The following is a 23561-nucleotide window of genomic DNA, read 5'->3' as shown; positions in this document are numbered from 1 at the left end:
TCCTGAAGAACAGAGAAGCGATTTCCTACCTTCAGATCTTCACTCTTAACTTTCCTTACTCTGATGCGCCTTCCATTACTGTGAACCACTCGCCACTTGTAGCAGGTGCTGGACTGCACCTCACTGCTGGTAGCCGTTGCTACCTCCCCAACTACAGCCTCCTCACAGCGAGAGACAGACTGCACCTCACTTGAAGCCTCATTCCCCACAACTCCAGCCACCTCACACTCTCTCCCAGACCCATTGAGGTGGACCTTCAGCCTCCTAATCTCCTCCTGGAGAAGCAAGACCTCCTCCTTCAACTCTCCAACCTCAATTTTTAAAACACTGCAGAAGCAAGCCATGCTTTGTAACCGACCACACTAATCCCCAAAGCAGCTCAGGGTCTGTGACCTCACGTGACGACTGACCACTGATGACTGACGACTGACCACTGACGACTGACGACTGACCACTGACGACTGTAGAGTCAAGGTTATGTTAAAGGTTCATAACTTCATTTACAAGAACCAAATGTGCCTGCGATTTCATTTGGGAATCTAACTTTATTTCATTGACGCATTATGCTATACGAGCATGTTTCAGATTCGAGTCATCCCACAACAAAATGACCTCAGATGAAGAGCTCTTGATAAGGGTACAGACGGGGTGTAGTTGCTGTTTACTCTCCGTTCTTTTGTGTAGAATCTCACTTCTTGTTTTTCGTGAAGTGGACAGTATTGAGTTTACATTAACATACGGATCCGGACGATAGTCTTGTTGCTCTGTTCTCTATTCTGTCAAGAAGTCGCCGATAACATTGGCGACACGGAATCCAAGAAAGGAAAACATGCTCAAGGTGTGAACGTATTAGTGCCTCGTATAGAATCTTGCAACCTCTGTTGTCTATCTTATACTAGATACACCTAATGCTGTAAGCTTCCTGGCTGCTTCGTTTGTAACATTTACAACGTGGTTCTTCATAGTCAGTTTTGAGGTCAAAATTCACCCCTCTTGATAACATTTCAAATATTCTTACCATTCCTCCAACATTAACATCATGGTGCAAATGTGGCATGCCATCGTTTTCCCCATGCTGATATAGGTGTAAACAGGTGATTGATGTAACCTGAAGCAACTGACATTTCCTCTCTTGCATAAATAATTGCTAGAGTACAGTCGTCCTTATATGCATATTATTCTGGGATTAGTTGAAGATGATGATCATTGTCGTAGACATTCCATAAGATTGGTTAAAGCACAATTCCGTGTGGAAAAATTGCACTAATAGGATGTCTCGTTGAATCTGTCCCGTTGAAAACTGTTCTTAGAAACCTATCTACCTTGAAAGTAATCACTGAGGAAGCATAGCGCTGAGCTGACGAATCCTAGTGCTTGCAGTTTTGCCAAGCGTCCCTGTTGCCATACTGGGTCAAGAACACCAGCAATGTCTATTGCTACTACACATGACTGATGGCGCATAGTGGAGAGTTTTAATTAACAGCAGTTTATTATGTCAGGTAAAGGGAAAAAAGTGCAACTAATGTGACATTTTATTGCAACAACGTTTCGCTCTCCAGGAGTTTTGTCAAGCCGTTATGGAGAACGCAACGTTGCCACAGTAAACTGTCACGTTATTTACACTTGTATCCTTATACCTAGCATATTGTCAGTAATTCTTACATTAATACAAGGAGATCAATAGTAGAGTGACCTTGTCTGAAACTATATTATCTGTAATAAAGCAAGTGGTAATCAAAAAGCGCTGTCATCTGCCATGAGATTATTCTCTCAAGAATCTTGACAGTGGTTGACAAGAGTGACACTGGTCTGTAGTTGCTGATTTCCGCTATTCTCATCTCTTTGTGAACAGGGAGTACATTTGCCTCTTTCCATAGAGGCCATTTACACCATAATAGGCAATGCTGTTAGATGCTAAAGGTGACGCCAGCTGGTCTGCACATCTACTCGGCATTTTTGGGGTCACCTTATCTGGGCCAACAGCCTTTTCTTGGTGTAACGATTTAAAGAGAAGATGCACTTCATCCTGCCGTATTGTCACCACTGACAACATTGACACAGTTCTTGCAGCTGTTGCGAAGTCCCTGCTTGGGCAGGCTTCCATTCATTCACAGTATTTACAGACATTTTGTAGATGAATTTAAAATCACATCAGTTACTTGATTCACCTCCCTGGCCTTGTGTATAGCCATCTTGCACAAATCTTATCCTTTCAGGGAAGGGGAGCGCATACCCACAAACAGTAGCGTCTCTTCTTGGAGGACCTCCTTGTTCTGATCTCGAGTGTTCTGCCTTCCATTTTGATGTCCTCAACTCAATGGAAAAAAAAAGATTCCTTTGGTCTTTGTGCGATTCGTGAAGGATATCCCCAAATTCCATAATCTCGGTTGCCTGTGCTTCAGTGCAGGTGATTGGAACAGTACAGAGTACGACCTAAGTTCGTAATGCAGTTAAATATTTGCATTGAAGATCTGAAGTGAACCAAAAGAGGCATTCAGAGAGTCGTCATATGGAAACTGATGTACAAATTTCTTCAATAAAATAGGGAAATTAGGTCACACACGAACCAAATCTAATTTAAGTCTTTCAGAAGGATCAAAGAGACAGTTTTCTAAAATATATAAGTTTGATGGAACTGTTGAAGCTAATCAATTCATATTTTATCCCATGAGAATCATTATTTCAATTTTTTTTTCCTAAAAAAAAGCAATTAGAAATTCTGATGTCCTAATCAATCTAAACTTTTCTCTAAGTAAGACTGACAGCTTTTAAGAAATTAAATACACTGTATGTAATCTAAGTGTAAATAACATACAATATTTTAAGAATGGTCCTGAAGGCATACAGATGTTACAGCCACAGGAAAAACTAAGTTGATATAAACAACGATAACAAAATAATGTCAAAAACTGTGACTTGTTTCTAATCAGAAGACACATTCACTATTTTGAAAAAAAAATAATTAATAAAACTGGCGCATGATAAGTTACACATCCTAACATAAAGAAAGTGTTACCTTTGCAGGAAACACATCAACACTTAAAGTTTATAGATGATCAGAAGATTCTATTCCTAGCCAGCAGGATTTAATTCCACATTGCCTGATGTCTATATATCTGACTTATCTTATAGCATGACGCCTTAAACTACTCAGCTAAAGATGCCTCAAAACGATAGGTAGCCTGCTTGCACACCATGTTTCTTCCAAATGAAGCACACCAGTGAGCCTCACACATAGTCTCCAGTTATTTCATTTTAGTATATCTTCTGGCCTAACAAGCCATACTATGCTTAATGTACATCGTATAAACAAGAGAAAGTATCTTAGACTTGGCGATTATGAAACATGACTGTCCTTCATTATGTAATAATACCTTAGGCTTGTACAAACTCAGTTCATTCCTAAGTGAGGCCATTGTGCATATTCTTAAACAGACAGTTAAATGAATGCTCCTGAAAGCTTTAGATGTCATGATTCTGCAGGTACATTAGGATGCCTGCCTGCCTTTACTTGATATTTACATCACTTTTATTCATGTCTGGCTTTCAAAATGACTATTGTATTAGACCATCTGTCTCCCAATAGTTTGGGTGGTGGAACAAGCTCGTTTATGTGGGTTTTTGCTTATGGTGTCATATGTTTGCTTGTGTGCCCTCGGTATTAAACCTGTTTCTCTCTCTTGTTTCCTCGCCACTACTTTTCGTTTTTTTTTCCATGCGAAATCCTAAGAATTATAGCAATTGTTTAAAAAAAATTTAAATATATATACACAATAGATAGACAATGTTTTTGGTGTCAGCCTCAGTTTTAGTTGAGTTCAGCCAAACATTTGAAGCTCCATTTTCCATGAAGGTTATATTCTCTATGAGGTTATCACATACCATACCACGGGCGGGGTTAGAACCCGCAGAGAGTCATAAAACTCCAGATCGACGCGTTAGCCACTGGGCAAGCTAGCTACAACAAGATTCATCCAATTAGGTCTATTTATACACCATAGGAAGGTTAGCATAGGCACCACTGTGACCACAAATGCAATGTTTGCAATCGTGTCATTACGATTTCGTGAGTCAGGTTATCACACATTCAACAATTATATTTGTTAATTCTCAATCAAAATATTTTTTCTTTTGTTGAATAGTTTTCCTTAAAATCGTCTGTCATTTAGATCAGACATTTTAAAAAAGAGATGACTGTAACAATGGAAAATTCCTGTAATATAGTAATATAAGAAAATATGTCTTGAACATTAAAATGGTATAAAATACCGACAGGTTGTTAGGTAAGACACATATGCAACAGTTAGGTATCTTTATCTTTTTCTGTACTTGACTGAAGAAGCCTACTGTGTAGGCGAAACGTTTCACAATAAAGATACCTAACTGTTGCATATGTGTCTTACCTAACAAAATATGTCTTGTCATAAATAACATTTGATTAGCAAAAGTTTCTAGAAGTTCAAAGATTTGTTAACGAAATTAACAATTACTAAACAGTGGTGGTGGATATTCAAGCGTAAATATTTATATACATATGTGTAACGGAAAATCCCCAGAACTTGGCAGTGTTTGAGTGATGCTACAAACACAAGAAAATTCCCCATTGGTCCTTTAATCAAAATGAAGGAACATTTGATGGCCTCTGGATGATATTTTACAGTAACATTTCATTCATTTTACCCTGGGGTTGTTTTACAGTGTAATTTCTTGAATAAGTATTAATTTTGCAGTGCGAGAGATTTTGAGCAACAATATTCTCCTCTCCTCTCCTAACTTTAAATCAACACACTGGGAAGATTGAACATTAAAATGGTATAAAATACCGACAGGTTGTTAGGTAAGACACATATGCAACAGTTAGGTATCTTTATTATGAAACGTTTCGCCTACACAGTAGGCTTCTTCAGTCAAGTACAGAAAAGTTGATTACATCGTCTTCAAGTATCTTCTGCTTCTATCAACTTTTCTGTACTTGACTGAAGAAGCCTACTGTGTAGGCGAAACGTTTCATAATAAAGATACCTAACTGTTGCATATGTGTCTTACCTAACACACTGGGAAGAACTCTTGACACAAAAACAAATTGTAAAACTGGTGTTTCTTGGAGACTTGTGGGACTTTAAGAAACACTGGAGTCGTACATAATGCCCCTCCTTCGTTACTCACCGTGTCAGCTCCCTAAGTAGCTCCGGGACCCTGAATTAGGAACATACGGTTCTTGTATATTTATTGTGAAAATTTACATTAGTAATCTGACTGTTCAGCAGACTGTATAATTTTGACGAAGTGGACCTGACTGATTTAATTACTTTGTTTCAACTACTGTTTCATCATATTAATTCATAATTTCATATTAAAACAAGTTAATGCACTTAACCATATATTATATTGGTGGTATATCCCAATAACAGACTCAGCCTGACTGAGCCGAAAATTGGCCAGCCTCCATAAACCTTACCTTTTATATGTGTGGTTTAATACACACTTGGAAGCATACAGTAATTATTGGGGTACATATGTGATAGTAAACATGGCGCCCATTCCACACCGAGTCACTTTTTCCTTTAATATCATTGCAATTTTTCCAATTTCCTAATATATATATATATATATATATATATATATATATATATATATATATATATATATATATATATATATATATATATATATATATATATATATATGTATATATATATATATATATATATATATATATATATATATATATATATATACATATATATATATATATATATATATATATATATATATATATATATATATATATATATATATATATATATATATATAATATAGGGAGGTACCACCTCTAGAACTGTTATGGGGACCCTCATCCTCATATATATATATATATATATATATATATATATATATATATATATATATATATATATATATATATATATATATATATATATATATATATATATATATATATATATATATATATATACATATATATATATTGAATATTCCTGATGTATTTCTTTTTCACTTATCTTGTATAGTTTCAATGTTCGTTAATATTACTAATGGACATTGATATTTCAAGAATTTGTAGCTGAATCACCAGTTAATCACCATCCCGTTCTGCCATCTTTGTTTCTCCACCTACTTTACTGTTTTTTTATGAATAATTCTATTTAAACTGGGTAATATTTCTAGGTTTGTAATTTACTTTCCTCATAATATTAATTCAATATTACTATAATTCCACTTTACTTAAAAACTTATTAAAATATTGAAAATATAGCAGATATGTGACTTGTCATCTTTTAAAAGTCGCATCAACATGGCACACCTGCATGATTATGGAAAATATTATTATTCTTATCAGTTATATATACATCTATTATACACTATTATACACGTATTATACAAATTTTATGAGAAATTTTATTTAAAGTTACCGGTTATCGATATATAAATTACGTAAATTCAATTAACAAAAAATTATTGATTTTTAATAAAATATGGTAAAGCCATAAAGAATGAACTATATAAAAAAAACTACGAATACAACAATCTGACGTCTACATTAATACTATTGAATCATAACCACAAATTTTTAAAGGGATACACTGGTGTTCCGATTTCGATGTCGAAACTTAAATAAAATGTTGGTGGCTCCTTAAGGCTGCTCATACTGCTGTCTAGGGGTTATAAAATTACTTTTAATACACAGCGAACCTTGGGCCAGCATGTACTCGTATATTAAACAATATTAATTATCATTAGGAATGAAGGACAAAAACTCGTCTATATAAAAAAAATATATATTAATAATAACTTATATGGCAATATAAACACAAATGCAGTATAAAAAACGTTTCGCCCACACAGTGGGCTTTTTCAAGTCACAGTATATATTAATAATAACTTATATACAAATTATAACTACTACATAACACCACCAAACTCCAGTTCACATAAGCTCACTAACAAACTGGTACTAATGAGTTAAAATAAATCATCAGAGACGCTCCTTGACATACACACCACTGTCTTCACTTCTGTCTGGTAGACTAATTACCAGCAGGCAAAACACCATACAGTACTCTTCCATAAACAGGCCTCTGCATACAAGTAAACATGTCAGCAATAAAATAACATATGGTATAAGCTTACAAATAACACCATCCCTACTTAACACATACCGTGATGTATTAGGACATCTTATTGCAAGCGCTGTGCTCCACAGACTGACACCACACCTCATCTGCTCCTGTCTCCTGGCCACTCGAACTGCCCGGGAATAATACGCGTTCGGAATCAGTACAAACCCGGAAAATGACATATGGAGCGTTATTTCTTATATAAATATTTTTTTTTACTGTAGCATACTGCATAACAACTGGTAAGCCAGCTATAGGCCTCAGTCACATGACCTAAAGCTCCAGCTATATGTTATAATATGACTAAGACTCGCGTCAGGAAACACTTGTCCTGTTTCATAAGAACATAAGAATGGAGGAACACTGCAGAAGGCCTACTGGCCCATGCAAGGCAGGTCCTTATGAAAACGACCTCTACATAGAGCTACCCAAGAAATAACTCCCGTGCCCAATGACACCAATCAAAGGCAACAGTTAGGCTGGGAGATAAGAGAGACTGCCAAATCGTCGAAAGTGATCTTCTGTTTCCTTCCCCAAGCTGTACACTCACCCATGTGCATTAGACACAAATAATCAGCACATAGGCGAGAGGAACTTACGACGACGTTTCGGTCCGACACAAATAACCGGTCCTACAAAAATTACCGGTCCGTCTTGGACCATTTACTTAGTAAGTGGTCCATGTCAGACCGGTTATTTGTAAGTTGTTCCAGTCTCGGTTTCTTGTTATTTATATGCATTATCTATTCAAAATAACAATTAGCCTATAAATCATACACGCGTAGTAAGCTCAGTGATTCAATTGATGTAGCATATACAGTGTATTTAATTTTTTAATGTGTAACGAAAAGTGAATTAATGTCGTGTTGGATAATTATAAAAGCTGGTGAAAATAAATGGTATAAAATACCGACACAATGGAAACATAAACAAATATGTAGTTTAATGTCAATAAAGGATCACATTAAACTGCATATGTGTTTATGTTTCTATAAAAGCTGGTCACACACCTGTTCTAGCCCTCACTGAGCAAGGTATTTGAAAATTTATCATATTAGTGTCAAATAAGTAATATGTTCAAGAAAAGGGTTTATGCAAGTTATATACTGTAATAAAGTTGGTAGAGTTACCGACAATATGTAAAGTAAAAGGACACAAGTGCAACTAATGTGAGAAGTTATATACTGTCACTTGTGTGATATATGCCAGTGTCACACATGTGCAAATTCTTAACGTCACCCATGTGTGTGTAACAGTCATAAGATCACCTTAAAGAATAGATGTGAGATGTGACTAACTGGAGACATTGTCTCTGCTGTGGCCAGGGCTTAAAGGTGATCTTATGACTGTTACACACACATGGGTGACGTTTAACAGTTCAGGACTGTTTTCTGAAGCAGTGTGTAACAGAGCCTACCAGGGGTAATAATTTGCTAGACCTAGTCTTGTCAAATAAGGAAACACTCGTAAATAATCTGGAGATCATTGAAGAGCTTGGCGCAAGTGATCACAAATCCATCACTTTCAGCATTAACTGGGATTACAAGAATAATGATAATACGGTAAAAGTCCCAGATTTTCGTTCTGCCGATTACAGTGGACTTAGGGAACACCTGTCAAATCTCGATTGGGGTTATCTAGCTAATGATTTTATTAACGATAATCATACTTATGATTATGAAGGGATCTGCATTTATGATTTTTTTCTTAATAATGTACACCGTGCTTAGAGTATATACATTCCCCAGGGAGAAATTAGGTCTAATAATAACGATCCCAAATGGATTAACAGGAGGCTGAAGCATCTATTAGGGGAGAAAAGGGGAAATTTATAGGCGCATCAGAAGAGGAGAGGTTAACCTTACTGACCAATATGTTCAGCTTAAAAGAGAAGTAAAAATGGGGATTAGAAAGGCTAAACGTGGCTATGAAATTAGAGTTGCTAATGAATCAAAGACTAATCCAAAGGGGTTCTTTTAAATGTATAGGACGAAGGTGAAGGAAAAAGTAGGACCTCTGAAAATTGGGAATGGACAGCTGACGGATAACGAACTAGAAATATGTTCCTTATTTAATGACTATTTTTTGTCAGTTTTTACACAGGAAGATGTAAATGAGATTCCAGTAATTAACAATTATTTAGTTCATGATGAATTTAAATTAACTAATATTACTGAAGCAAAATAAGTCCCCGGGGTTCGATGAGTTGTTTTCCAGGGTACTTAAGGAATGCAAAATGGAGCTTAGTCAGCCATTAATGAGTGTGTTTAATGCGTCCATCCTTACCGGTGTTGTGCCAGAGTTGTGGAAGATGGCTAATGCGGTTCCTATATTCAAATCAGGGGATAAGTCTACTCCTTCTAATTACCGTCCAATAAGCCTGACATCTATAGTGGGCAAGTTATTAGAATCAGTTATAGCTGATATTATTAGAAGTCACCTTGAAGAGCATAACTTGATAAATGAATCTCAGCATGGATTCACGAGAGGTCGTTCCTGCCTGACAAACTTACTGACGTTCAATAGAACATTTGAGGCAGTTGACAGTGATAAAGAATATGATATTGTTTATTTGGATTTTAGTAAAGCCTTCGATAGAGTACCTCACAAGAGACTCTTAAGAAAAGTTGCAGCTCATGGTATAGGAGGAAAAGTTCTAGCATGGATAGAGGCATGGCTTACCAGTAGAAAGCAGAGAGTTACCATTAATGGGGTGAAATCTGAATGGGGATTAGTCACTAGTGGCGTTCCACAAAGATCAGTTTTAGGCCCTCTCTTGTTCATGATTTACATTAATGGCCTTGATGAAGGGATTACGAGTGACATGCGTAAGTTTTCTGATGATACATATATAGGCCGTATAATTCATTCTGAGGAGGATAGCAATGAACTCCTGGACGATTTGGACAAATTAATGTCCTGGTCTACAAAATGGCAGATGAAGTTCAATGTGGATAAGTGTAAGGTACTTGCCCTTGGTAATGAAAATGACCCTCGAAGCTATAAACTAGGTGAAGAAGAGTTTGATCATACAGAATGTGAAAAGGACTTGGGAGTCATGGTGAGCAGAAATCTAAAGCCAAGACAGCAGTGCCTAAGTGTGCACAACAAGGCTAACAGATTACTTGGATTTATCTCAAGAAGAGTAAGTAACAGAAGTCCAAAAGTTATTTTACAGCTCTATACATCACTAGTGAGGCCTCATTTAGATTATGTTGCTCAGTTTTGGTCCCCTTACTACAGGATGGATATAGACTCATTAGAGAACATACAGAGAAGAATGACTAAAATGATTTACTGTGTAAGGAACCTCCCGTATGAAGACAGACTTAAAGCCTTAAATCTCCACTCTCTGGAGAGACGTAGAATGAGGGGAGATATCACTGAAGTGCATAAGTGGATGACGGGCATGAACAAGGGAAATATTAATAAAGTACTGAGGGTGTCGAACCAGGTAAGAACCAGAAATAATGGATTTAAGTTGGATAGATTTAGATTTAGAAAACATAGGTAAGTACTGGTTTTCTAACAGCTGTAGATGCGTGGAACAATCTTCCCAGTGGGGTGATAGAGGCTAGGACCTTGGGTAGCTTTAAGAAGAGATTGGACAGATATATGAGTGGGAGGGGCTGGGTTTGATTGGTGTCATTGGGTACGGGAGATATTTCTTCTGTAGCTTTAGGTAGAGTAAGTAAGTAAGTAAGTAAGTTTATTCAGGTATACACAAATACAGTTACATAGAATTATCATACATAGCAGCATATGTGTAGAGAACCTAGGATAACCCAAAAAAAGTCAGACAGAGTGACTTATTTCCATTTGGGGTCCTTTTAGAGGTCGTTTTGATAATGACCTGCCTTGCATGGGCCAGTAGGCCTTCTGCAGTGTTCCTCCATTCTTATGTTCTTATGTTAACTTAGGTCTTTTCATATCAAGCAGGGTGATTTTCTTTGTGCATTCACAGTTTTCCTGAGCAATGTATCCAGTGTTTGCAGGTCCACTACTGGAGCATGTATTATCCACTCTGCATGTACAGATCACACTGGCTGTGTACTCGTTTATTTCTATAAGTGGACTGAAATATAGTTAAAACTAATTTTAATATAAATTATTAGCCAATCTTAAAACTAGACATTATTAAAAAGTTCTAAACTGAACACGGACCATTCATAAAAAAGAAAACTGATATGAGAATAATTTTTTGACAGCATATATTAAGTGAGGGAAGCTTTGCGTTAGTCTAGGTATTGTAAGGTTAGACTTGGTTAGATTACGTTGCGTTGCAGAATATTACGTGAATCTAGTAAATATAAAATGCGTTTGATAGCAAAGGCTGCTCTATATCTGAGCAATCTCCAGCAAGGTTAAAATTAGCACACACTAATTAGCAAGGTGAAGCCGTACTATATATTTCCATACCTACACCAAGTGCCAAAAGTATGAAGATTAGAATATTAGATTAGTTTACCCGAATTCGGAATGCAAGACATGTCACTGCCGATTTTATATCTATTTCTTTTGTGTATGGAAAAAATATACTTTTTTTAAGGTACTTGTATCCTAACCCAACCTAATATACCATACGTAAAGGAAATACAGTTCTTAGAATTACGAGAAACATTCAAATATTGATTCTAGGATTTGTATAAGAAAACGAATGATGTAAGACGAAGACAAGCTGTTACCACTTCTGTGTCTCAGCAAACTTGAACATCCCCTCCCCTTCCCGCATGAGAACTGCAGACATAAACAAACTGCAGAGGCAACAAACATGCACAATAGAAGCACTACAATAGCCTGATGACTATAAAAGTGCTGACATAAGCCAGTCGGTAGCAACTACAAGCCTCGTAGCCTCTCCAATGTGATTATGTAAATGTAGGCAAGACAGAATGGGAATATTTATCACCCACGAAGCCAAACTTTTCTACAGTGTGGCGCCACTGGCAGTCAAACAGCCTGAGCTAACACTTTTGTAAACACCACAAGCAGTCACTTCTCAAACCCTCGTATGTTCTAACTAACATTAATGGGAAACTTAATTAATATGTGAAACTTTCATGCTCTGTCTGCCTCCCTCTCTCTCTCTCTCTCTCTCTCTCTCTCTCTCTCTCTCTCTCTCTCTCTCTCAAGATTTATGTGAAGAATAATTTAGCATCCCCTGACCAACAAGAAATTTGGAAAACTTAGTTTAATTCAAACTTTTAGTAACCTGCTATTCTCCCGCACAATACTGAATAACGAGAATAAATTTTGAAATTTTCATTAGGATCGGTCATATGTTTTCTGTAATATATCAAATAAGCAATCTTGCCCTAAAAATTCTATCGCAGGGAACTCGGAGCAATGGCGTCACTAATAGGCAGAAATGAGCAGTGATTTATTACATTTCCTAGTGTTTGCTGGTCCAGCTCTACCTTCTGTGTCTCTGTTAATGATATTATTATTATTATTATTATTATTACTATTATTATTAATTTTGATGATTTTCACAAATAATAATAATAATAATAATAATAATAATAATAATAATAATAATAATAATAATAATAATAATAATAAAAATAATATTATTATTATTATTATTATTATTATTATTATTATTATTATTATTATTATTATTATTATTAATTTTATTATTATTACTAGTGGTGTAATATTTGTAGTGGTAGTAGTTGTTAAAGTAATATTTCTTAAAAACGCTGGATTTCTTCCATTTAATCAGTGGCCAAAAGAGATAAATTACGACCACCATCACCAGGTCAATGTTTGTCTTGCCTGAGGAACGTATTCATCACAGTTCAGTATTTCCTCATCCCTTCCTCAGAGTGCAGCAACTCTCAATATAAATCTCCAGGACTCAGGTCCTGTTACCTGATTTCCCTGAATGCCTTCATAAATATTAATTTGATCCCACTCCAACAGCACATCAGACACAAAACTACCCGCTTCCCATCTGTTCCAAGACGCTTACAAAAGAAAGCATGTTTCATGTTCAAGACAGTAACGCTCAAAGCCTTCCGTACCTCATCCGTCCATCCATTCCTGGGCCGACTCCATCCCTTCTTTTCCTCCGCACTTGATTTCAGTCCAACTTTCTAATAACTATGTCATACATGTACATAGAGTTTGCAGCCCTTTTCTATGTTAGGTTCGGTTAGGCTCAGTTGGGTTTGCTTAAGTAAGGTTAGGTTAATGTTGCAGTTTTATAACTGTATCGAAAGCACGCCTCGGGCAGGATAGTGATGGAGTGAATAATGATGAAAGCTTTTCTTTCTCGGGCCACCCTGCCTTGGTGGGAGACAGCCAACGTGTTTATATATATATATATATATATATATATATATATATATATATATATATATATATATATATATATATATATATATATATATATATATATATGTACATGTATATATATATATTCTTTTCTTTCTTTCAACACACCGGCTGTATCCCACCGAGGCAGGGTGGCTCAAAAAGAAAAACGAAAGTTTCTCCATTAACATTTACTAGTATATACAGGATAAGAGGTTACTAGCCCCTTGCTCCCGGCATTTTAGTCGCCTCTTACAACACGCATGGCTTACGGAGGAAGAATTCTGTTCCACTTCCCCATGGAGATAAGGGGAAATAAACAAGAATAAGAACTAGAAAGAAAATAGAAGAAAACCCAGAGGGATGTGTATATATATGCTTGTACATGTATGTGTAGTGTGACCTAAGTGTAAGTAGAAGTAGCAAGACGTACCTGAAATCTTGCATGTTCATGAGACAGAAAAAAGGACACCAGCAATCCTACCATCATGTAAAACAATTACAGGCTTTCGTTTTACACTCACTTGGCAGGACGGTAGTACCTCCCTGGGCGGTTGCTGTCTACCAACCTACTACCTAGGATATATATATATATATATATATATATATATATATATATATATATATATATATATATATATATATATATATATCAATAGCAACACTGCGACTAGCCAAGGATTCGAACCCATGTTGTTTTAGCACACCTCATGGTGAGCGAAAACCACAAGACGCTCTAACAAGGCTAGTCGCATTGCTGTTATTGATCAATACCACTCGTTAGTGGGTACAGTAATGTGAAACACTGCTTGTTGAGACACACATGCTGATGAGTGAAAGCCACACACACACACATATGTGTGTGTGTGTGTGTGTACTCACCTAATTATGGTTGTAGGGGTCGAGACTCAGCTCCTGGCCCTGCCTCTTCACTGACCGCTACTGGGTCCTTTCTCTCCCTGCTCCATGAGCTTTATCATACCTCGTCTTAAAACTATGTATGGTTCCTGCCTCCACTACATCACTTGCCGGACTGCTCCACTTCCTAACAACTCTGTGGCCGAAGAAATATTTTCTAACATCCCTTTGACTCATCTGAGTCTTCAGCTTCCAATTGTGACCCCTTGTTTCTGTGTCCCATCTCTGGAACATCCTGTCTCTGTCCACCTTGTTTATTCCACGCAGTATTTTGGAGGTCGTTATCATGTCTCCCCTGGCCCTCCTGTCCTCCAGTGTCGTCAGACCGATTTCCCTTAACCTATCTACATAGGACATTCCCCTTAGCTCTGGAACTAGCCTTGTGGCAGACCTTTGCACTTTCTCTAATTTTTTGACGTGTTTGACCAGGTGTGGGTTCCAAACTGGTGCTGCATACTCCAGTATGGGCCTGACGTACACAGTGTATAAAGTCTTGAACGATTCCTTACAGAGGTACCGGAACGCTATTCTCAGGTTTGCCAAGCGCCCATATACCGCAGCAGTTATCTGGTTAATGTGTGCTTCTGGCGATGTACTCGGTATTATACTAACTCCTAGTTCTTTCTCCTTGAGTGAGGTTTGCAGCCTTTGGCCTCCAAGCCTATACTCTGTCTGCGGTTTTCTTTGCCCTTCTCCGATCTTCATGACTTTGCATTTGGCAGGGTTAAATTCTAGGAGCCAGTTGCTGTACCACGCATCCAGCCTGTCCAGGTCTCTTTGTAGACCTGTCTGTCCTCATCTGATTTAATTCTCTTCATTAACTTCACATCATCTGCAAACAGGGACACTTCCGAGTCTATCCCTTCCGTCATGTCTTTCACATATACCAAGAATAGCACTGGTCCCAGGACTGACCCCTGTGGGACCCCGCTCGTCACCGGAGCCCACTGTGATACCTCATCACGGACCATGACTCGCTGTTGCCTCCCTGTTAGGTATTCTCTGATCCACTGCAGTGCCCTTCCTGTTATATGTGCCTGTTCCTCTAGCTTCTGTACTAATCTCTTGTAAGGAACTGTGTCGAAGGCCTTCTTGCAGTCCAAGAAAATGCAATCAACCCACCCCTTCCTCTCATTTCTTACTTCAGTTACTTTATCATAAAACTCTAGTAGGTTTGTGACACAGGATTTGCCTTGCATTAATCTGTGCAGGCTGTCGTTTACAATCTTGTTCCGCTCCGCTGTGTGTGTGTGTGTGTTTGCGTGTGTGTGTGTGTGTGTGTGTGTGTGTGTGTGTGTGTGTGTGTGTGTGTGTGTGTGTGTGTGTGTGTGTGTGTGTGTGTGTGTGTGTGTTTGCGTGCGTGTGTGTGTGTGTACTCACCTAGTTGTACTCACCTAGTTGAGGTTGCGGGGGTCGAGTCCGAGCTCCTGGCCCCGCCTCTTCACTGATCGCTACTAGGTCACTCTCCCTGAGCCGTGAGCTTTATCGTACCTCTGCTTAAAGCTATGTATGGATCCTGCCTCCACTACATCGCTTCCCAAACTATTCCACTTACTGACTACTCTGTGGCTGAAGAAATACTTCCTAACATCCCTGTGATTCATCTGTGTCTTTAGCTTCCAACTGTGTCCCCTTGTTACTGTGTCCAATCTCTGGAACATCCTGTTTTTGTCCACCTTGTCAATTCCTCTCAGTATTTTGTATGTCGTTATCATGTCCCCCCTATCTCTCCTGTCCTCCAGTGTCGTCAGGTTGATTTCCCTTAACCTCTCCTCGTAGGACATACCTCTTAGCTCTGGGACTAGTCTTGTTGCAAACCTTTGCACTTTCTCTAGTTTCTTTACGTGCTTGGCTAGGTGTGGGTTCCAAACTGGTGCCGCATACTCCAATATGGGCCTAACGTATACGGTGTACAGGGTCCTGAACGATTCCTTATTAAGATGTCGGAATGCTGTTCTGAGGTTTGCTAGGCGCCCATATGCTGCAGCAGTTATTTGGTTGATGTGTGTGTGTGTGTGTGTGTGTGTGTGTGTGTGTGTGTGTGTGTGTGTGTGTACTCACCTAGTTGTACTCACCTAGTTGAGGTTGCGGGGGTCGAGTCCGAGCTCCTGGCCCCGCCTCTTCACTGATCGCTACTAGGTCACTCTCCCTGAGCCGTGAGCTTTATCATACCTCTGCTTAAAGCTATGTATGGATCCTGCCTCCACTACATCGCTTCCCAAACTATTCCACTTACTGACTACTCTGTGGCTGAAGAAATACTTCCTAACATCCCTGTGATTCATCTGTGTCTTCAGCTTCCAACTGTGTCCCCTTGTTACTGTGTCCAATCTCTGGAACATCCTGTCTTTGTCCACCTTGTCAATTCCTCTCAGTATTTTGTATGTCGTTATCATGTCCCCCCTATCTCTCCTGTCCTCCAGTGTCGTCAGGTTGATTTCCCTTAACCTCTCCTCGTAGGACATACCTCTTAGCTCTGGGACTAGTCTTGTTGCAAACCTTTGCGTGTGTGTGTGTGTGTGTGTGTGTGTGTGTGTGTGTGTGTGTGTGTGTGTGTGTGTGTGTGTGTGTGTGTGTTGTGCCGAATAGGGAAAATTGGTCAGTTAGCAAGAACTCATTTAAAATTAAGTCCTTTCTAAAATTTTCTCTTATATGTTTAAAGATTTTTTTTTGTCATTTATATTAATGTAAAAATAAAAAAAAATTGTACCAAAAGAACCTTACAAATCTTACCTAATCAAACTAAATATATTTTAGATAAGTTTACAATAATAAACAAACACAATGAAATATATATTTTTTCGTTATTTTTCAGAATGATGTTCAAGAGAACACATTCTGCTTTCGACTGTCTCCTCGGCAGGTCATAGCAGCTCTCCTTACTTACTTACTCAGTCTCCCTACGATCCCCGTTGGGGAGGGGAACCTTTACCAGCGTTGTCTTCGCCTTGACTTGCACGATGAGCTACGCAAATCGTGTAAAGATCAAGCCAAAAAGTGGTACCGTTGATGATTCAACGAAGCTTGCTCTTGCAACTGTCGTTCAGGGAGCATTGCATGTGAAATTCAACGCTATTCTATCACTCAAAGAAGCTTTCATTGTTGTGTGTCACGATGATGCTGAAGCAGGGAAGTTACTCACTACAGCAGCCACCACTACTCTTACTGCTCAAGGGTTTACTGTTACATCTTCTCCTGCCCTCAGAGCAAGGAAATCAGTATTCCTGAAAAAAACTGGATAAGATTTTGACTTCTCAACCAATCGCTGAACTCAAGTCATCTATTGAAACTCAAAATACTTGGGCTACTGTTGACAGCATTACCAAAATCCCGAATGCATCGTCTATGCTCCAGGTCACCTTCACCGACGTGAACATGGCTGCCACTGCTCTGAACGAAGGTCTTGCTGTTTACTACTACTACATCAGTCCCACCTACATAGAAGCAGAGAGATACCACTACATCCAACATTGCTGGAACTGTTATTCTTATCTTCACACCACCAAGACATGTCCAGCAAAAGACAAGAAGTTCTGCACTACATGTGGTAGTGAGGGACACACCTTCAGTTCCTGTACCGCTGCTGCTCCACCACAACCAGCGTGTTTAAACTGCAAGAGTAATGATCACCATACACTGGCAGCAAAATGTCCTACAAGAAAGGATATTATGAAGAAATTACAAGATGCAGCAAAGAAAAAATCTTCTAACAACACACCAACGTATGCCGCAATTGCAAAGTTGCTAGCTGATACTACAAAATTACTTCAAGTATCTAATCAAGTCGCCTCCACCACCACCATCACTCCTCCAACATATGACGTAATGTAGATCCACTATTGTCTACTATACGCTTACATACAGAACATGGCTGTACCTGGATCTTTTAACTCTACCATCAACGAGTTATTTGCATTAAATAACATGCCATCATTTACATTTCTGGCATCTCCACCTTCTGAAGAAATTCTCAAATTCACCAAGGACTTAATCAACACCTCTGCTGCAGTAACTCCAACACCACCAACAACTAGTGACGTCACTCCAACAACGTCCAATGAGAAGCCTCCACCACCACCACTCCTCATTCAAACCGACCAATCAAAAGCCTTGCCACCAGAAACATCTTCCTATTCGTCTACTGAAGATGACAACGAATCTTCACTTCCATCTTCAACAGCACTTAACAAGAAAGAAAAACCAGCACCAAAATCACCATCTCACGACTCTCAACATGATAACGAAGAAGATACTGAAAAATATACTTCATGGAATGGAATCAACTTCTACACCACAGAAAAGTATCAACAAGACATGCTGTTTCCTGAACTTTATTCTCACCTCATCCAAAAGAAAGTCAAGTTTACCATCGATTCTTCCTGCACAGCTAGAGCTCTTCGTAAAATTGAACTTTCTACTATTCTACAGACCATTGAAGAACAACTAGAAGAAAAAATTCCAGCCAACACCACTTGCTGACACGTATAAATTTGCTCCCTCTACAACGTTTTAAACGTCTTGAAAACGGAACTGAATTCAAATTTTCAATACACATCGTAAAACAACGCCACGACTCCAGGTAACCACCAACCTCTATGAACTGACCAATCAACGATGAGCTCCTCCCTTGTCGCCTGCAGCCACCAATCACCATCAAGTCGGTTATCATCCATCCAGCAAGATGCAGTCAGCACCTGCAGAGTTCCTGTTGCCTTCTACATCGTCTTCGTCAGTGTTTATTCAGGCTTAGCAGTTGGGTCTAGTCCTGACTCTTCTCTCTTCGACTCAAGACATTCCTCTCACCGTCTATTCTTCGCCCTGTCCCCACTTGCCCCTCGCCCCTTGTAGGTCCTTACCTGTGAGTCCTCTGATCTGATCTGAATGATGTTGGCGATATTATTGTATACACAAATTTACGGTACGACATATATATATATATATATATATATATATATATATATATATATATATATATATATATATATATATATATATATATATATGTCGTGCCGAATAGGTAGAACTTGCGATCTTGGCTTAAATAGCAACGCTCATCTTGCCATATAGGACAAGCTAAAATTTGTGTATTCAATAATTTCGCCAAAATCATTCTGAACTTAACGAAAAAAATATATTTCACTGTGTTCGTTTAGTATTAAATTATAGTAAACAAATCTAAAATATATTAGTTGGGTTAGGCTAAAATAAATTGTTCTTGTTATAAGGTTAGGTAAGTTTTCTAAGATTCTTTTGATGAAAAATTATAAAAAAATTTCATTAACATTAATAAAAAAAATATAACTTAAAACGTATAAGAGAAAATTTTACAACACTGCGACTAGCCAAGGACTCGAACCCATGCTGCTTTGGCCTGCCTCATGGTGGGCGAAAACTCATAACACCTTAATCCACGGGACCATACAATCCTTAAGAGTAGAGCATCCAGCGGAGCTGGATGTTGTACCCGCTACCCAAGAACATACGTTGGTGTGGATACTCTAGGCTAATATCATTCTAGTCCCTGTTTGGTGTACTAGTACAACGAGCAGTATTTTATATTATTGTGACCACAAACAAGTGGTACTGATAAATAACAACACTGTGCCTAAGCAAGGACTGGAGAGCCCACCACGAGGCAGTCAAAAACAGCATGGGTTCGAGTCCTTGGCTAGTCGCAGTGTTTTTATTGATCAATACCACTTGTTCGTGGGTGCAATAATATATCTCAAATACCAATCCTTTAGAAAAATGTAGCAAGTGGAGCATATTTTCGTATGTCTTGGAAATTCCTACTGTGTTGACGAAACATTGCTAATAAAGAGTATATGCTATATTTGTGTTTTTCTATCTTTTTCGTCTTCCTCATTTTCCTCGTCCATCTCTTCCATCTCCTCATCATCCATTACCTTTTTGTCCATAACACCACTCTACTTCACCCCTCTGAAAATATACTCATGTGATTCTTACAGGACCTCCAGATGCCTTAAGGAACTGCATCGTGCTTAACGACAGTGCCGATGCTGTCCAGGTTCGATGCGAGGAGGGGTTCGACGGTGGCCTTCCTCAGAGTTTTATTATGGAAGTTTATGAAACTGAGGGACGCAAGCTGAAGGTGAGACATCTGTTTGCTTCACTCAGTGTTTATCACAGTGCTGTGACGCTTCTGCCTGGTAGAGATAGTATATCTAGCTTCGTCTTCCTTGACCACATAGGAAAATATGCCTATTTGCGTAAAGAGAGATTTTATTATATTCCTTGCGCAGATATACGAGACATTAGATTTAGAATACACGTCCTGGGCAGAATAATTGAAACGCTCCGAAAAATAAGGGCCAAACAAGAATAAGAATTGTAAATGAAAAATGTAAAGATTCGGGCTAAAGGTAAGTTCGTCCTTAACAATTTATTTGGGCCGCAAGTGACCAGGTAACAACACCGCAGCAGAGGTCTGTTGAGATACAAATCTATGTCACTCTAACTATACATTAAATATAAAGCAACCGAATTGCGAGTTGTTTGGAACGGTTGTCTCTAGCAAGATAGATCAAGACAGTGCACATCTGATCCTCTGTTAGCAAATTGCCAACTTGTTTAAAACACTGCCCATCGCTTGGCTGTTTCCTAGTCAAATTCTTGTATTATATTTAGGATTCTCTAAGGGGGGACTATCAGAGGTTGTCTGATTTTATCCTATTCTTTTTTATCTTTTTTTCCTCATAACTCGAGAACGCCTTATCCAATTGGCTTCATTTTTTCAACACTTGTGTACGATAACATAGACTAAATTAGTGGAGCAATTGTAATGTTCATGTACCCCATGACCAAAATTGTTGAACCGATTTACACCCACCTGGAATGGATTGAATAACTTGACATATCCTTAATGGTGTTGCTTCAAACGCTCAGAGGTGGTTAGAAATATCGACGACAGCGGAGAGTGAAATTCAAGAGTGTAGGAGCAGATTAGAACTGCGTAAAATAGTGTGAAAAAAATATTACTATTAAACCAGTACAAATAATTTTTAGTTTATCTCTTCTGAATATCTTCAGTATTTATCGCCTGATTCATCTCAGGACCAGCATCTCTCTACTTTTCTTTGCATGCAGGAAAAAAATGTGGATGTAGGAAAATACTAAAAAATCGAATTCTTGGAATCCGTGCCATAACCTAACAATGACTCAGATGATCGGCTACCAGTTTTCACAACTGGTGTGGTGTACTGAACAGTTTTTACTCTGCCATTGTGTGTACTGGTGTGGTGTCCTGAACACAAGGTTCACCCTGCCATTGCATGTACTGGTGTGGTGTCCTGAACACAAGGTTCACCCTGCCATTGTGTGTACTGGTGTGGTGTCCTGAACACAAGGTTCACCCTGCCATTCCGTGTACTGGTGTGGTGTCCTGAACACAAGGTTCACCCTGCCATTGCATGTACTGGTGTGGTGTCCTGAACACAAGGTTCACCCTGCAATTGTGTGTACTGGTGTGGTGTCCTGAACACAAGGTTCACCCTGCCATTGCGTGTACTGGTGTGGTGTCCTGAACACAAGGTTCACCCTGCCATTGCATGTACTGGTGTGGTGTCCTGAACACAAGGTTCACCCTGCCATTGCGTGTACTGGTGTGGTGTCTTGAGCACAGTGTTCACAGTGCCATTAGATGTACCGGTGTGGTGTCTTGTACACGGTGTTCACCCTGTCATTGAGTGGTCTAACTCCATATTTTCCAATTTTATTTAATGAATAGCGATAATCGTTAATTTTTCAGAAACTGTAGAATGTTTCTTCTGACTGGACTCAAAATATTATTGACGATATATTCTACAATAAAGATGGTAACCCATAAGCTTAGCAGAGTAGGTTCACATTGGAAATAAGAACATGAGAACATAAGAAAGAAGGAACACTGCAACAGGCCTACTGACCCATGCGGAGCAGGTCCATGTCCCCATCGGATTAGCCCAATGACCCCCCACCCCCGGATTAGCCCAATGACCCACACAGTCTGGTCACCTCCACTCAAGGATGGAGCAAGGCACCAGACCCAGCAGCACAAGCTAGTCAGGTCCAACTCACATCCACCCACACCCACTCATGTATTTATCTAACCTATTTTTAAAACTACACAACGTTTTAGCCTCAATAACTGTACTCGGGAGTTTGTTCCACTCATCCACGACTCTATTACCAAACCAGTACTTTCCTATATCCTTCCTGAATCTGAATTTTTCCAACTTGAAACCATTGCTGCGAGTCCTGTCTTGGCTGGAAATTTTCAGCACCCTATTTACATCCTCTTTATTTATTCCTGTTTTCCATTTATACACCTCGATCATATCCCACCTAATTCTACGCCTTTCTAGAGAGTGCAGATTCAGGGCACTCCGTCTATCCTCATAGGGAAGATTTCTGATACATGGGATCACCTTTGTCATCCTCCTCTGTACGTTTTCCAGAGCATTTATATCCATTCTGTAATACGGTGACCAGAACTGAGCAGCATAGACTAAATGAGACCTAACCAAGGATATATAGAGTTGAAGAAACACCTGAGAACTTCTATTATTTATACTTCTAGATATGAAGCCAAGAATTCTGTTAGCTTTATTGCGAACACTAATGCACTGTTGTCTTGGTTTTAGATTACTGCTAACCAGAACTCCTAAATCATTTTCGCAATTAGTAGTATTAATATCTACATTATTTAGTATATATGTGGCATGGTTATTTAACTGTCCAACATTTAGAACTTTGCATTTGTCAATATTAAACTGCATCTGCCACTTCTCCGACAATTGCATCAGTCTATTCAAATCATCCTGGAGTGCTTTAGTGTCCTCATTAGAATGAATTGGACGGCCTGTTTTGGTGTCATCAGCAAATTTGCTTATGTCGCTATTTATTCCCTCATCTATGTCGTTTATGTAAATTGTGAACAACAACGGACCCAACACTGACCCCTGAGGAGCACCGCTTGTGACGTGCCCCCTTTCTGATTTCTCCCCATTTATGCAAACTCTATGCTGCCTATTTTTCAGCCATGCCTCTACCAAGGAAAAAATTTCTCCTCCTATTCCGTGAACCTTAAGTTTCCTCAATAGCCTCTGGTGTGGAACTCTGTCGAAAGCCTTACTGAAGTCCATATACACAATATCATATTCATTACCATGATCAACCTCCTCAAAC

The 23561-nt window shown here is 38.7% G+C and overlaps 1 protein-coding gene across 1 annotated transcript in view; it reads left to right on the top strand.

Moving 5' to 3' along the window:
* LOC128689900 (nephrin-like) overlaps positions 1 to 23561 on the top strand; it is a 919379-nt gene that overhangs the window by 829822 nt on the left and 65996 nt on the right. Inside the window, exon 11 of the mRNA XM_070088696.1 lies at positions 20345 to 20487. Within this exon, the coding sequence (XP_069944797.1) occupies positions 20345 to 20487 (143 nt within the window). The remainder of the gene's footprint in view (positions 1 to 20344; positions 20488 to 23561) is intronic.

Source organism: Cherax quadricarinatus, chromosome 25 (assembly GCF_038502225.1).
Source record: "Cherax quadricarinatus isolate ZL_2023a chromosome 25, ASM3850222v1, whole genome shotgun sequence".
Taxonomy (NCBI): domain Eukaryota; kingdom Metazoa; phylum Arthropoda; class Malacostraca; order Decapoda; family Parastacidae; genus Cherax; species Cherax quadricarinatus.
The sequence above is the reverse complement of the archived record's forward strand: the minus strand, read 5'-3'. Positions and strand labels throughout refer to the sequence as shown.